General features: G+C 39.6%; 1 protein-coding gene across 1 annotated transcript; it reads right to left on the bottom strand.

The window, feature by feature from the left end:
• Positions 1-59: 59 nt before the first annotated feature.
• syt12 (synaptotagmin XII) lies at positions 60-17,435 on the bottom strand. Its single transcript, XM_010903072.3, has 8 exons — positions 16,986-17,435; positions 9,920-9,980; positions 6,732-6,925; positions 5,812-6,222; positions 3,796-4,011; positions 3,276-3,396; positions 2,746-2,879; positions 60-1,765 (listed from the first exon to the last, which is right to left on the bottom strand). The coding sequence occupies exons 2-8, from the start codon at positions 9,963-9,965 to the stop codon at positions 1,592-1,594; spliced, it is 1,296 nt and encodes a 431-aa protein (XP_010901374.2). The 5' UTR covers positions 9,966-9,980; positions 16,986-17,435; the 3' UTR covers positions 60-1,591.
• Between the last annotated feature and the right edge of the window lie 287 nt (positions 17,436-17,722).

The following is a 17,722-nucleotide window of genomic DNA, read 5'->3' as shown; positions in this document are numbered from 1 at the left end:
CATAACAAGAGAAAATTGCCAACTAAAACAAAAGTATTCCAAATCATAAGTCAATCAGGCAAGTTGTTGCATTTCTTTTATTTCAAACAATTTTCACACAATATATTGTCTGATGGTACATCTATAATAAGAGTGCATGCATGGCATTGATCACAAAATGCAGATGCAAACTGTAGGCTAAATGAAAATATTGCTTCAATAATGCATTTGGCACAGTAGGAAATATTGTATCACATTTTTGATTGTGGAACACAAAGAGGTGTCAGGGACTGTATAGCAGTGTTACCCAGATGCAGCATTTAACAAGCCTTTTTACTAGAAAACTAATTGAGGTTATTTAAGTGACAGTACTGTTATATTGTGCCGTATGAATAAATGTAAGTTAGTTCTGCAGTGTGAATGGGTCCAATGGAATAAAAATCACATTCGGCAGTTAACAACGGCGATTTGACCTGTTTATACAATGCAAGGGAAGGTCATAGTTCACATTCTGTTCTGTACAAATATTATTGCCAAACTGTTACACAAAGCAAATAAACATATTCGTTGCAGTCCCCTCAAAAGTCAACCAAGTAAAATACTTAGTTACATCCAAGTCAACAGTTCACATTGACACATGTTCAACATTTATAAAGCCCATGTTAGTATTTGATGCTCTTACTCCAAAAGAATCCAGAAGGTTGTGTCTAGCAAACACAAGATGAATGGGGTAAATCCAGACTCAGACATGGTTCGGAGTAAAACTGACCTCTACATATCCAGAAAGCATTGATACACATTCATATGGGCTACACAAGCATGACACAAGGGCTATATTGTCGGGAAAATGCATTGCATGACATACCCTTTAAGACATACATCGATCTACTGAATTAGTATTCACCTGATAAATGTTTTTGTGTTATTTAATTATTCACTTTTGGATGATTATGAATATGTAGTTGAAGAGTAAAACGACAAAATAAAGCAGTTGTACATTATTTACAACCCTTACACTGTTTAATCAGAATGACTCTGGAACTTGTATTGCATTTATTATGTTACAAATAGTACAATGCAACAAGTTATTGTACCTCTTTACCTTTTAGGTCAGGCTTGGGCACCCTGTTACAGTTGCTACAAATTACAATTGAAATCACCTGGATTTGAGAACCTGGATTTTAAAAAGCACAATAAGATATGATACATACCAAAAACCATACTAAAAGTTTATCACATACATTTTACAAATGATCACAAGCAAATCTGATAAAGCTTACCACGCCACCAATTAGTCCTTTTGTACCACGGGGTGGAGAGTAAGTCAGGCTTCAAAAGACAAATGACTAGTTTCCTGAAAAAAATTTGTTTTATCCCTTCCTTTTTACTCTCCATATTCGGAGGACAGTAAAATAGTACGACTGTAGGCACCATGCAAATAGGAGTGACCAGCAGAGTCGGAATCAACTCCAATCCAATTAGTTCAATTCAGGAAGTGCAAAATCCTCCTTAAAAATAAATAGCCTACTGGAATTTTATCTCCAGAACGGAGTGAACTGAAATGGAACTGAGTCCGACCCTGTTGACTGGAGGTGTGATACAGGAAATGGAACTAGGTCCTCCTCAGGGGATGCCACATGGACACAGGTTTCCGCAGTGTTGCCAACATCTGGTTCCAGTGGGTGATGCCCATGCCGCTTGCCTCTGGCCCAATAATCACGTGACCCACATTCTCGCCCCTGCCGTCATCTGTGCCTTCCGCTACTGTAATCCTTAGGGAGAGATCCTAAAGAGAGAGAACAGTATCAAGAGACTTCTATCTGTCACTACCATAATAGAGCATGATGTTTAAGAGTTAAAAATTGACTTCTGTTTCAAAGATGTTTTCAATTACGTAGCGCCACTCTAATGCTAGCTATTTTGGTGATGCATTTGTGGACACTACATCTCTATGTGTTCCATTAGTGGTACCCACCTCCTCAAGTACTGTCAACAGTACAGATTTTTATTATAGCCCCGGACAAACACTTAATTCCACTGGTCGTCTAATCATCAGGCCCTATTTGATTTACATTTAGTAAGTCCACCCAGGTCAGTAACCAAAATGTGTGCTGCTGGAGGTGCTCAAGGACAAGATTTGGGCACAACAGTACAGTAAAGGATGTTAGGCTGCTTGCTTTGTGAGGAGCACGTCCTACCAATTCGGGGTATACCTGGCCTAAACCTGAACACATGTAAATGTCTACTCTTAAGGGTATCTACCAGGAGTACGTTTCACACATCGTATAGTAAGAGCCACGCGTCCAGAATAGTACAGATCACTCCTCTTATTGCCATCACCTAAGTATGTGATATTTCATTACTATAAATGGTTGACCATTGTAACCAAATTCAGTAACTGATGAGCACCTTGTAGCATTGCAGATATTCAGCAGGGAAGCCTATGTGATCAATTATACTAATGATCGAGGGAAATGCACTCTTTACAGTACACATTTCTTCTTATAATTAGTGTGTTCTAAGTGTTCCCCAAAATACTGCCAGTGTAATGTTTAAAGCATCTGACTGGAAACGGAAAGGTTGTTAGCTGAGCTGTGTCCTTCTGTTCTTGAGCAAAAGAGCTACCCTAAGTTGCTACTGTAAGTCTCTCTGTATAAGAGTGTCTGCTAGGTGACTAAAATGTAGATATTTCAGACTGCTTATTGATAAGAAAAATCATTCCAGCTATTTTTCCACTACAATGGTAATATCAAGTTCCATTGTCACCTGTAAAACGATTGCAGGCACAGAGAAGATCATGGCTTCATTGAAGATGGGGTTGGTGTCATCTCTTTTCATGGAGGTTTTTTTCTTGCTAATCTTCTTGCCATCTTGCAAAAGGTACACTTTGACAAAGGGATCTATCAATACAGAAATTGTGATAGTTTTGTGATATTGTGATATATTTCAGAATATATTAATCTGTGTTCTAAGAGACAAAGGTAAAACAACTAATTTTAGCCAAAGGTAAAACTGTTCTTTATAATTAAAAGCATATTAGTGTAATGGAGGTAGATAAGATTACATTCAACTTTATTGTCATTGAACAGTATAAGTACAGTACAAAAAAATGCAGCAAAAATATTTATTGCAGTATGGTAAATATTTATCAATAGAACACTATCCTCCTTTTTGAGTCTTTTTGAATCTCACTTATGGTATGGCTGCATAAAATATATAATTTTTAATTCATAAGAGCTTATCAATGACGCCATAAACCAATAAATATACCAGATAAGGCTGTACAATAGTATCACCTGCAGTGGTTTTATCATTGGTCCACACGAGGTTCTTGGCTTTGGCTACCACCACCGTAAGACGCTCTGCGGTGGGCAAGTAGCTGAGAGATAAAAGTATCTCCCCAACTGCATCCACAGCCTGCAGACAACACAAAGAAGCTGTTGTTACACACTGCACAGAAATAATAATAAACAGTACAGTATGTCCCCATGGTTTAATTAGAGTATTATTGAAAAGAAGATGGAGCTGTTCATTAGCAAAAAGCCACATATTTATATGCTTCATGTTTCTTTTTCCCATTTTTGTCCCTGTCATCAGCAGCTTTAGAAAATACTGTATGTTGTATGCTTTATTAGACAGAGGAGGGATCATGGGAAAATGTAGGGGACAGTGTAAAATAGGCAGTGGGCAAGATTTCAACCCACGTTGGCACTAAGATGTGTTCTGCAGTGAGTGGCCCTGACCTAGACCACCAGCACCGAAGGCTGTAAGGCCCTAAAGGCAATGCTACAGTTAACACTAAGGTGCTGATTTTACCTTGTTAACATCCTGCAGGTAGAGCCAAGCATTAAAGGGTCTGATAGAAAGGTCCAGGTCAGAGAGTTTGAGTTCTGCTAGGCCGGCACTGATGTTCCTCTCCTCGGCGTCAATACCGAACGCAGCGAAGCGCAGGCTGTTCTCCTCCAGACGAGATGGATCCAGGGGTACGGAGAAACGTTCGTCAAATACAACTGTGAAGGCATTCCTCTGGGCCTAAATCAGAATCCAAACATCTTCGTGAGCTAGTTCATCTAGACCTTTCTTTCTTGTCAAACAACACAGTGAAAAATTATTAAATAGGCCTGCCAGTTTGTTTATGCACATTACCACCTAGCAAACAATTTAATTCATTAAATACACAAGGGCGGTTGTAAATTAATTTAAATGACATGCTATATAAATCAGCAAATGATAAATATTTTACAAACATTAATTCCTTTGAAATAAAATGCTCCTAACAAAGTAATGTTCAACTGCTCAAAAGACTGAAAGGAATTTGTTATTCAGTTTATTCCATTTGATCATGAAGTAGAGTATAGTTATAGACTCAGCAATTTGGCATTATTATACACGGCAGGCAAATTCCTGCTTACAGAAACAACAAAGAAAATGCAAATCTGCCAAAAATGTCTAAAATATTCAGCATTTCCCTGTTAAACTGTCAGTATAATATTGTAGAATTTTACCTGAGACTAAGCAGCCATGTTATAACATGCAACTGTATTTAGTCAAATAAAATTTTAGAGATTTATATCAAACTTTATGAAGCTTTATGAATTAAAATACACCTTAGACACACACAGAATCTGAAGTGCCACTCAAATGTATAGGAATAATAAACACATTCTCCGTGGTCTGTAATTTGTTCTTAACGTGTTCCTACGTAGAGAAACCCCTGGATCTCCAATATGTCTGAACATTTATAATTATGGCTTAGGGGATTATAATCACGACTCAGTGTGACTGTGACATGAAAAAGGATCTGTGGGAGAGCTAGAGAGGAGCCAGGCTTGATAGCTTGCTCCCATGTGTATAGTGCCGAGTGGGCCAGTGGATCTAGCTGATGTCAGCATTTCCCCCAGTCCCCTTGTAACACATCCTTGTAACATGTTGACATGTTGTAAGGGGAAATCATCTCAGCAGCCACACCAGTAGTCGTCATTATGCCCAGTGTGACTTCATAAATACAGCAATTTCTTCTCATCACTACGTTGCAGTACAGAGGTTGACATGCCATCACAAGACTTGGGTGATTGCTGTACATCAGCGACAAAACCCTAACACTGCCTGAGGTTCGGTCAGAGAGCGGTACAAAATGCCTCAACACTGTCCAGGATTTTAGTTGTGAGTGATGGTAGACAGGGCTGACTTGGATTGTTGTGCACTAACAAATCCTTGTGGCAGATTGGGTGCCTGCAAGCTTAAATCGTGGTTGTTGGCCAGAGATTGCGCACTTCTCTGGGCCCTTAAATTAGCAGTAAAAAGAAACAGACTGACGAGATGTGCTTCAGAGGATATGCCTCAAGCTTCTATGGTGGCTCCCCAACCACACACTCAGAACCAAATCCATCAGTGGTTAACTCCAATGACCTAGCTCTGCTGTACATTTGTTGAAGTAGAGCGCAATTGAAATATGGCAGTATAGCATGAATATATGCAGCAAGGTTGCAGTTACCATGTAATACCACTGCGTGACAGAATCTAGTCCTTCGTTGTGGCTCAAACCTACTTTAAGACGCCCCAGAGACCAGGCATTGCAATTTAACTGCATTTTCCCACCAGACAAGAAGAGGGATAGCCTGTTGAGCTAAAGGCTCAGGATTAACCCAAGGTGAATTCTCTCAGGCATGGGTGATGTTATCCACATTTTTCTTAACAAGAAAAGTAACCAAAACAGTGATATTTCTACAAGCACAATCCCAGAACTTCAAAAGAGTGATCCACCTTCAGTGAAATATGTAATATGTAATTCAGCAAAGCTGAAATTGAATATACATAAACTCCCATGCTTACCCTGGTGATGCCAACGTTGAGTTCCTCAGGAATCAAGGTAACCCGGATAAAGCAACCAGGGAAGTCCCCTTCCTCTTTTTCCAGTAGGTCCTTGCCCTGGTGCAGGGCGATATGGAGAACACCTGGACTGGGCCCCAGTCGGGCTTCGTATTCCAGGGTAACCTCCAGCTGACCCACAGTGAAGTCGTGCCCAAAGTTGTTGGCGATGGAGGATATGGAGCAGAGGGAGTCCACGGACATGGAGCGGTTAAGGGGTACCATCCCACCAGCAGGGTCCATCAGGTCCCTGTTCATCAGCTCTAGGTGGCCCAGATCCCTGAGCCCATCCGGGGTGTCCCCCAGTTGAAGGCTGGGCTTACGACTAAGGTTGATGGAGGCGGAGGCCCGCCGGTGGTTGTTGGCGACAACTCTCTGAGGTACAAACAAGTACACATATTATGGCTCCACTGACTCTGTCAGGAGGGGCTGATGGGAAAGCATGCCATTGTTAGCAAGTGTATGTAGGTAGCTAGATATATATCCCTATTCTTTAAAATAAAGATACAGTTGTTAGTGTACTATAATCAGGCCTAATTTGAGTAGTCACAAGGTAGACCAAAAGTTCCATCCCAGCTTACAGGATGAAACATCTGTTCTTACATTAAAAAAGCATTGTCCAAATTCGCACAATTTGTAATACTTATTTCTTAATGTGAAAATATTAATACAAAAACATGGTGATGAATGCAGGGGGCCTTTCATTAACTTTATCTAGGTGGCAAAACATTAAGGAAGCAAGCTAGCAATAACCTTTCTAAATGTGATTTTTCATGAATAAATAGCATATCTTTTGAGAGACAAATCTAGCAAAGAATTATTGGTATTTTCAACATTCTTTCCAATATATTGTGTCAACCAATGAACTTGAAATGAACTTGTACCTTTTGCCGCACTTCCGAAAAAGAGTTACCATATTTATCTTGCAAATAGCGGTAGTCAAAGTTTGGGAAGGGTGAAGGTGCAGGGAAGGTGCCAGACTTCCATAACTTCCAGAGGTTGACTCCTGCAACCGCCAACAGCAGGAGGAACCCAGCAACAAACACTCCTACCTCCCATGTAGGGGGGGCTCGGACCACTGGGGTGGGGGGGCGAAAATCGAAAAGCACTGTTTATTATTAGATGAATGCACAAAACACTGCCACATATCACCATTTTAACAGCTTCATATAACAACTTAAAATAATTCATTATGAACAATGAGTATCTATAGATTACAAAAAAGCATTCTCAGTAAGCACTTCCTTTATTGTTATTCTTCCACACAAAATCAGCATTAACAATTATTTGCCACTCACTCTCAGAGCATCAACATATTATAAATGCCCCCAAAATATTTTATTTAGCTTTTTCAAAGCTACATCCAGGCAAATTATGGCCACATCTTGGTCTTTCAAAGTGGAGATGTCCAAATCGTAAATACTGCGATAGGATTTGTTAGGGAGACATGCATGCACATACACACGCACACAGGTTTGGGTAGGTTGCTTTTTAAATGTAATCTGTTACAGTTACAAGTTACCTGTCAACATTTTAATCAGTAACATAACTTTTGGAATACTGAAACTCATTAACGTAATCTGATTACTTTGAATTACTTTTAGACTACTTTAATATTAAGAGGCATTAGAAGACAAATAGGAATAGCATAACCAACTGAACACCTTTTGCAGGATCAATCAATGTTACAGTTTACATAGCTGGCCAAAAACAGACTTAGCATTTTACCTTATAGATTGTGTACAGTGCCTTTGAACAGGGTTTCTAAACCATTGCTTTCTACTTCAGTATGATTACACGCTAAAGGTCTGTCAGATATTCATTCATTACAATTTATCCAATAACCTTTGATCTTCCAGAATCAGACTTTCTCTGAACATGGAACATAACTCCAAATCTAAGGATGTATTATCCTATTCTGTTAATTGGGTTTTATTCATGTTTTTATTGATTCAAAACATTGTTGAAAAAGAAATGGCAATTTCTTGAAAAGGGTATTGACATTACTGCATACATCTAAAAATCTTTGAAAAATCTAAAAATCAAGATATCTTTATTTCACGTGCACACTAAATTTGCAGTAGTGATGGGAAGTTTGACTCACTCTACTAATTCTGATCTTTCCATAAAAAGAACAAATTATTTGATTTACTTTGTTCATTTGATTCAACCCCCCCCCCCGACTTGATTTATTTTGTTCAATTGATTCAACACCCCCCCCCCCCACCACCACCACCTCCTGACTTGTTATACAAATGGGAATAGGACGAACCCGTAGTCCCACTGTTAATGCAACACCATATCATGGTTTCCAGCCATCAACCAATTAATGTTCATTATGTGTATTATTAGAAAATATAAAACACTTCTGACTACAGGCCAGGGGACATTAATTATTGGACAAAAAATGCAGAAGTGCAACTCAGTGTCCAGAGGCAAAATCAAGAGGCAAAATCAAGGTTCAATTTAGATTGAAAAAAATCATTAGAAAATAGTAATAAAAGTTCATTTGAAACGTAATGATATTCATCCAATCATTACAACTTATGACATTTACTAATGCTACTATTTTAATCTAATAGATGACAATACACCAAATACCTTTTTGGTATAGACATGCACATAACAATCACTTGACAGCTGAATAAAAGTCTACTCTAATATTTATTGTAGCTAATTTTTCTTACTTTGGAACATTAAGGATGATAATAAATGAGACTCTGAGATCAGAAAGATTGAAAGACTTATTTTCTCTCCATGGATCATCATTCATTTTGTTCCTCCTTCCTTCCATGATCGAGATTCGAAGATCAGTGGAACATCGTTCATTTTGTTCAAAGTTCCTTCCAGTGAACGAGATTCGAAGATCCGAAACAGCCATGGATCACTGATAATTTCATTCACAGTTCCTTCCAGTGAAAGAGATTCAAAGATCCGAAAGAACCATGGATCACAGTTCATTTCATTCATTGTTCTTTCTGGTGAACAAGATTTGAAGATCCGAAGATCCTACAGAGATGAATCACGATTCACCAAAAAGTTCGTTAAAAAATAACAAATCGTTCGCGAATGACCCATCACTAATTTGCAGTAGTTTGATGTTTTGGTCCACAACCACCATTGTCAAAACTTTGCAGAAACACCATTCACGCAAATGAAGATTTGCAATCATGAACACCCACACTCAAATACCTTTTCCCTTACAGAAATGACAGAAATAAACTGTGATTTACATCTGCTGCACTAGTTTAAATCCAATGTCCTCAGCAGCCAATGATAATCAATGATCACACATTTCTGAGATCCAGAGAAAGCATAATTATATTGCCTTGGCTTGCCTGTATGGAGTTGAGGTGGCTGCATCAAATGCAAATCATCATCCTTTGGTAGAGTGCTTCCCGACACACCTTTCCTCCTCAAATATCTAGATAATTCCATATTGGCCTAATGTTTTATCTTGAAGGCAGTGCCATGTTACAGCTATCTCACAAATAGTTGACTAATCTTCTAAACAAGTCCTATTGAAAGAAGATAAAACACCAGGTATCACCTATCATTGTTCTGAGAAAGATGCATCAATAGTTGATAACTAAATCACATTTTATATGGCACATTTTAAATATTATCGTAGGCATACTCTGTTTTCACCAGCCAAAACCGGAGAAAATTAAACTAGCACATCATCGGTCACTTACCTGGTTATGTGTGCCCACCTGATGCGCACATGATGATCACAACTGAGGCACGCAACTGATATTTGGGTTAAAATAACGATGTTTTTTAGATATTAAATAAAAAAATCAAACATGCAACGTGTCATAATTATTTTGCGTGCTTATTCTTTTAAAATTAAGTAATCCAAGAAGTAATCATAAACTTTTTCAAAAGTGTCTGTAATCTGATTACAATATTTTAGCTGGTAACGTAACAGATTACCGTTACTGTTTTTTGTAATCCGTTACTCCCCAACTCTGCACACACACGCACGCACACACACACTATGTGACTAAACAAAATGAAACATCAGCATGGACGGGGCATCGTGGGGACGCAAGGACACAGACAGACTCACCGCTGATATGGTAGTCCGATATATCCTTGCCCTGCGCTGAGGACATTGTGTAGCCGCCAGCCTAAAAACAAAAGACCACTATTTTGTTCTTTTTTTTAAAGGACAAGTGTATATTGGATAATGAATGGATAATGAATAACAACGTCTTTGGTCACATTTATCTTGCACCAGACGGTACGCATAAGCATTACAATGAGTTATGGTACAGTACAAGCAATCATAACAGCTCCTTATAATATCCTTTAACATGCATTAGAAGCTTTTATATGAAATGCTCGCTTATAAAAAATTACACTTTATAAATAATAATAAGACATAAGAAATTATGGTTGTTTTGCGGCAATAACTAAGGTTGTGAAATAGCTAAGTAAAAGTACTTTGAAGTACTTTAAATATTTGTTGGGGTTATCTGACTACTTCTGTACATTTCTTTGTACTTGATCTATTTTGAATGCTAAGCAGTACATTAGAAGGTCTGGTCATCTCTGGTAATCCCTACTGCCTCTGATCTGCTGGACTCTCAATACAGCAACTGGTTTGTGAATTATGTCTGAATGTGGGGACTGGGCCCATGTCTATTTGCAATTATTTAGCTAAGTTTCTATTTTAAAGGGACAGTGGGGAAAATATAAGTGAGAGATTTTGTTGAAAGAGCAGTGGGACGAACTGTAACCCATGCTGCTGCAGTACATTTGAACCAGAGGAAGTGGCTTAGACCACTGTGGGCAACTAATCTAAACACTTTTGAAGCAATCAGAGATTGGTGCTTATTAAATCACAAAAAACTACAATTCTGTTCCACTGAATGGTCTTGTACACTGTCAAACAGGTGAGTTTCTGAAATGAAATGCATTGTAAAAAGCTAAAATGGTGTCCAGAGAAACCAGACAAGTTTTGTCACTTCAAATTTGGTGACCGATATGAGACATGGGGCTTTAAGTAAGGCAAAGCAATATCTGAGAAGGTTTTTGCATTAACAATATATAGTATATATACACTGATGAGCCAAAACATTATGACCACCTGTCTAATATGCTGTTGATCTTCCACGTGACACCAAAACAGCGCCGACCCGCCAAGGTATGAACTCAACAAGACCTCTGAAGGAGTCCTATGGTATCTGGCACCAAGACATTAGCAGCAGATCCTTCAAGTCCTGTAAGTTGTGAGGTGGAGCCGCCATGGATCAGACTTGTTAGTCCAGCACATCCCTCAGATGGTCAACCGCATTGAGATCAGGGGAATTTGGAGGCCAGGGCAACACCTTGAACTCTTCATCTTGTTCCTCAAACCATTCCCGAACATTGTGTGCAGTATGGCAGGGTGCATTATCCAGCTGAAAGGGGCCACTGCCATTAGGAAATACCAATGACATGTACCCAGTCTGCAATGATGTTTAGGTAGGTGGCCGTGATGGCATCCATATAAATACCCGGACCCAGGGTTTTCCAACAGAACATTGCCCAGAGCATCACACTCCCTCCACCGTCTTGTTGTCTTCCCAAAGTGCATTCTGGCATCATCACTTTCCCCAGGTCAACGCTACACAATTACATGGCCATCCACGTGATGTAAATACAATGGGACTCATCAGACCAAACGACCTTCTTCCACTGCTCCAAGATCCAGTTTCGACCCACATGCATTGATGAGCCTTGGGCCCTCAAAACACTGATGCCAGTTTATAGTCTGTCCCTCCTCGGACCACTGTCGGTAGCTACTCAAAACTGCTGACCGGGAGCACTCCACAAGCCTTGCCATTTCAGAGATGCTTTGACCCAGTCGTCTTTTCGTAACAATTTGGCCCTTGTCAAAGTCGCTCAGGTCTTTACTCCTGCCCATTTCTCCTGCATCCAACATGTTGACTAAGAGAACTGATTGTTCATTTACCATCTAATCTACCCACACCTTGACATCTGCCCTTGTTAGATGATCAATGTTATTCACCTTACCTGTGAGTGGTCATAATGTTCTTGCTCATCAGTGTATTTCACAGATACACTTTATTAAAAAGTTCCTAATCACCCCTGATGTTTTTATGACTGGCTATGGTTATCTATGGCTCAAAATTATTTTACAATTATTTATGTCTCCTTAAAAAACTGTTTTACACCATACAGTAACCATAGAAACTCACAGTAACACAATACATAAAAGATCTAACAGTTAATTACTTCTCCATTCCAATAAATTAATTCATAAGGTAACTGTCAAGAAGCCTTTATTATAATGTTAAGCATGTCGTAAGCCTGTCATAAGTGTGTAAAGCGCACTCATAACAACTGACTTACTAAGCATCTGGACGCATGCAAATGCTGGTTTTGGTTAGCAAGCAGATGTGACACTGGTGGATCCAACATAACAGATAAGAGAAGTTTAAATAGTGAACAGAGCTATTTGAATAATCTTGAATACATTTTACATTTCCCCAGAAACAGCACAAATGGCAGCCTCAGCATGAGTCATTCACCCCAAATTCCCCCCTCCTTTCTTTCCTTTTTTGGAAGCTCCCTGAAACTGCACCTAAACGAAGGCTTAGAGTAAGCGGGAACATTACACTAATGACATAGAATGGGGGGTGAGGTAGGAGAAATCACTCAATTCTGCTGAGCGGTTTGTGAACGCAGGGCAGTCCAATTAAATTGGCCGGCGCAGTGCAGGCCTTGTGACAGCTGCTGAAATGCCATTAGCAGGGTCCTACTGTAGCAGAGAAAGAGAGAGAGTACCAGCTCTGCAAAGCCTGTCTGGCAGCAGTAGACTGCAGCCTGCCTTTCTCATTTCAGCTCTAGTCAGACCTCTATCACTGTCACATCCTTATCCCTCTTTTATCTCTCCCCCTCACAAAGTGACAAGGTTACCGAAGAGCTAGCCTGGCTAGCTCACAAACTGATTGGAAATAGGGTGGACTACAATAATTCATAGTTGCAGAAGCCTCCTTTCACATGGTGGGGGGTAAAGATTAGTCCATTCTATTTCTCTCTGAAATGACACATCCTCCTCATGAGCAGAGTAGTGGTTGTTAAGGGAGAGAACAGGAGAGTGGAACCAAGCAAAAAAAGTCAGCTTTGCAAAGCGAAAGATAAAAAAGCTGTGTGGGCTAAAACCTCATTGGTTCTTGGTAAAACCCTCTGTTTAAAGAATGACACAAGGAATGGGAGGCCTCCACACACTGTCATTTGGTGCAGAGCATAGGTGGGCATCTATTGAATTTCAATTGCCCATCATAGTGACCACATCAAGTTTACAATAACAACTATTGATTCTGCTGAAAGAGACTGAACATGGCAGTGATTAAGTCTGTATTTTTCTCCAAACCAAGAGGTCTCAAAGATTCTTAGAACGACAGCTTACCAGTTTAAAGCAATGCTGTCTTTGCTTGCTTAAAAAGGGTAAAATTACCATGAATACACTTTTTGCAGTGTCAAAATACATGGTACCAAGACATTTGGGATTAGATCAAGGCTCTTTATCTGATTAGTTCCTTACAACTTTTATTCAGTACCATTTTACTTGAACTGTATATGCATCTTGGTCATAAATATTACCTATGAGTCATAATAAACATTAATGACACAGTATGGCAGATCTCACATCATGATATGTGTAAGGTAGTTGTTTAGATCTGTTCAATTCCACTGACATTTATTTTACGGTTTATAACAATGGTTGACGGTTCATATAATTATCACTTCCATGTGTTAGCTACTTCAATGCAATGTCACGTAGCTGAAAGAAAGTGAGCTTGTTGTGGGGGCTTTGAAATTGTAGATTGCACATTGACTACAGGAAACAAGGGAGGCCAGGCTAGTGTGTGTGTGTCCTGTTGGCACTTCTGCTGTGTTAGCTTTCTGCTATCATAAAGATAATTATGATTGGCTCCTCTGTGTCTTGGGAGGGGAAAGCACACAGCGCATGGGCAAACACTCACTCTCATCCATGAAAACACATACAGCACACACAGTCAGCCCTTCTGTTAAAAAGCCATTCCTGGCGCTATCAAAGACATCCTGCTGTTAACAACAAACAATTTTCAGACAGAGCGCATTTCTGTTTGTGCTTTCATGTTTGTACCTGTCTAGTTGGGTGCACTAAAGGTGTGCTTAACTGAACATATGCAAAATCACAGGACCTGGTGCGCTACCCCATGAAAAATACTACTTCCCTTTATTGGTTGTCTATGCTAAAACACCAGTGATCAATATTAATGGATGCACTGCTGCCTTATGGGGAGGGCGAGAGAGAAAGAGAGACAGAGAGAGAAGGAGAGTGACAGAGGGAGATTGACAGAGAAAATGTCAGATGATAGGAGGGAGAACAAGGAAGAGAGAAGAGGAGAGAAATAGGTGATCAAGAATGAGAAGGCAGGATCCCAGCAAGTGTGTTTCCGTCAGCTTCTCTCTCTCACTCTCCTTTCTTGCCGGTCTTGGTAGAACTAATGAATCAACTTTGCTTTTAATCTTGCCCAATGAGTCATAATAAAAATTAACTACATCGCTGCCACAGTGCCTGCGAATCGGGAATAGCATATCCAAGCTTGCCTCTGCCACACCACATCCTTTTAGGTTGCCAGATATGGTTTCATTCGCTAGCACCTTTGACAGGTTTTTCCCCTTGATGGTTAAGTAAAAGCAACAGTGTGCTGCAGCGCCACCGGGAGTTAGCCGGCTCAGGGCTTTTGAAATGTCAGAGGATAGGAGTGGAGAATCTTGTAACTGTGGCCTCCCCCTCATAATGGATCACTGACACAATCAGTCAAGTCCCCTTCTTTCAATGATACTTTTGAGAACTGGAGGGGAAAACTACAGAAATTAAATCTATTATTATCATTATTATCATATCATGTCCATTTTTTGGTTTGATGTTCCTTAAACAGGGATTTGGCCATTTAAAAAATGACATGCTAATATGAATTATTTGCGTGAATCATATATAAGCATACATAAACACCCATAGCTAATGGGGTAACACATCCTAAAAATTCCCTATTCATAATACTTTGTAAGCTCATTCAAAATGCCTATACGATATGTATTGACTATACAAGGTGATAACAATATAAACATACATCACTACATTAAATCATCATTACCAGACAGTGTAACCCTTTCTAATTCCAGCAAATCCCTTTATTGCTGTGGAAGACAGCACACCCTCATTGTAAACTCATTGTAAATTGTGATTCTTAGTTCATAGAATTATATTGTTTATATTGTAGTCCCACCAGTGTGTGTATCAGACGGATATAGCTACGGCAGCAATGGACTGGCCACTGGTTGCAGGAAGAGTGTGCTGACCACCCTTTCCCCTATTCCATGTATCACAATGATGAGGTTACAAGTTATATGGAAGGACAATCTACCACCCTGCAAATAATGAGCCATTCTGTGTTTTACACACTGAGTTTAGGGTATCAAAGTCTGTCCCACATGTGTTAACGGTTGATGCTCATTTAGGGACTTGTGCATTGCTAGACATGAACGTATTAAGTTGGCTATGTCTAATGTTGTTTTGGGTAGGGCTGAGAGAGGTGTTTTTTTTCGGATGTGGTCTGCTCATTTGACCTCTACATGGAGCCTTAGCGGACAAGATAACAAAAATACAAGCCCCTCATGTCGCCCTAGGTATTGGTGCAGGCATGCAGTGCTGCTGTTCAGGACCAAGACCACATGCATAGGCTGACTGTGTGGACCAGTAGGTGCTATTTATATACTTGTGTGTTGATGCACATAACAACCTACTGGAATGTAAAATGTATTTGTGGATTCAAATAACACTTGGAAAATCTGAGTGTGTGATCCACTAGCTATTCTGTCTAGCTCCCACAGAGGAAAAGAGTGCTTGGAAGAGATCATCATTTGAGTGTGGGGGTGTTAAATTAATGGCTAAGCCAACAGGAGTAGCAGGCCTATTTTCAGAGGACCTAATAACCTGTAAAGGCCTCGTACCTTCTATCAAATGTTGTGCAAGTGGCCACATGAGAAGTAAATCAAAGATAAAGCCAGTGATGATGTTATTCTAAGTTATGTGCTTTTCTACACGGTTTGTGTAAGTCAGTTAGTGCAGGACTGCACATTTTTCTTCCTTTGAGAGTATTTTGAATTACCCTATTTCATTTTAAGATGTAATAACTTAAGCACGCAATGCTATTCACTAACTTGGACAATAATAATCTGAATGTTATTGGCTATGACTTAAATACTATATCCTTAGTATACTAAAAATACTATTTGAATGACACATTTACTGACCAGGGGGCAATTGACAAAAAAGTCCAAACAGTTGAATATATTTTCTTATTAATATAGAAACCTCCCAAATGTATAGTCTACCAATGCTTGACATTAAAAACCTCGTATGGGGGTGTTTCTGACGTCTGAATCAGAGCCCACTCACGGTGACTTACTAGAGCTTGATATAGGTGGATTGTTGACTACATGGAAATGGAAAGTGTATGTTTAATGAAGAATCTTAACTTTGGAGATGGGTCTGTCTCCGTAACTTTTTAGTACGTTGAAGCTGCGACCGAAACTGTTTCGAAACGAACAGCTCCCGTTACGTCACTCACAGTTTTTATCACGAAAGCTTTATTTGGACTGTTGGTTTTTACAACTAAATGAATAGGATAGTTTAGTCACCTATATAGGACATAATTTATAACATACAGCTGCTGACCAGTTGAATCTATTGGAGGTTGCACCAGGTACGCCATTCTATCTTGATACATCTTCATAAAGCTACTTTATGTACGTGGACCCTTCAGTCGGGCACTAGAACTGTCTGCAATGCAAATCAATGTTTCGGTCGAGTGTTGCTTAGAGAAAATCGTGAAATTGCATTAGATCCACTCGTGTGGGTAGCTTTAATCCATCAATTAAGGTAAACATGAGAAGGCGTATCCTAATTATATACAATAACGATAAATCCTATTGAAGACATCAAGACAATCCAAAAGGAGAACGAAAGATTACAAATAGGAGAGAAAGTCTCTTTCCATGCATGTGGCGCTTCAAATAAAAATCGAGGACATATTGATGTAAATTATGACAGACTATGGCGTTGCTCTTACCTAGAAGGAGTAATATTTTGGTGCAAGGGGGAAGGGGGAAAAACTCCACCGCTCTCCCTTCAGTTTAATCGCCACTCTCCATCCAGCGGCACAGGTGCCAGTCTTTCCGCGGGAAACGTGACAAAGATGCACCCCTCCCGGTTCAGCGCATCCGATCAGGCTCAACTGGGGATCTCGACTTGGTTGTAGAAATCATTCGACGTGGGGCCTTCCCATTTGAGGTGCACGTAATGAGAAGTCCTGATGAGACCGTCGCTAGAAGCATTTCTATGGGAGCACTATCCTAGACTGCAGATTGCAGAAGAAGTCCCACCCCTGCAATGCAACTTCCAGTACTTGACCGGAATACACTGGAGCGCTCAATACAAAATGCTATTACCGCGTTATTTTCTTATGCAACGGACATAATTTCGCAAGCTCACTGTAAGCCTACCGATTTCCATCACATATTAGCCTACTGGCTGCCGATACTGTGTGTGTGTGTGTGTGTGTGTGATAGAGATAGATGTGATAGAGATAGACTGGCAAATGAATTTAACAATGATAATTAGAGACACATTTAATGGCTTGCCATTTAAAAATATGAATATCGCAGAAGAGAACGCCCACATAACTTATAATTGATTGAGCTGTAGCAATTGTTTTAAAATAATGTGAGAGCGCTGTGAATCAAGAATAAAAATTAATTGAATTCGGTTTTGCCACTAATCAACACAAAACAATGTGAAAAACAACAA

The sequence above is a fragment of the Esox lucius genome, chromosome 19 (genome assembly GCF_011004845.1).
Source record: "Esox lucius isolate fEsoLuc1 chromosome 19, fEsoLuc1.pri, whole genome shotgun sequence".
NCBI lineage: Eukaryota > Metazoa > Chordata > Actinopteri > Esociformes > Esocidae > Esox > Esox lucius.
This window is presented reverse-complemented; position numbering and strand designations above follow the sequence as displayed.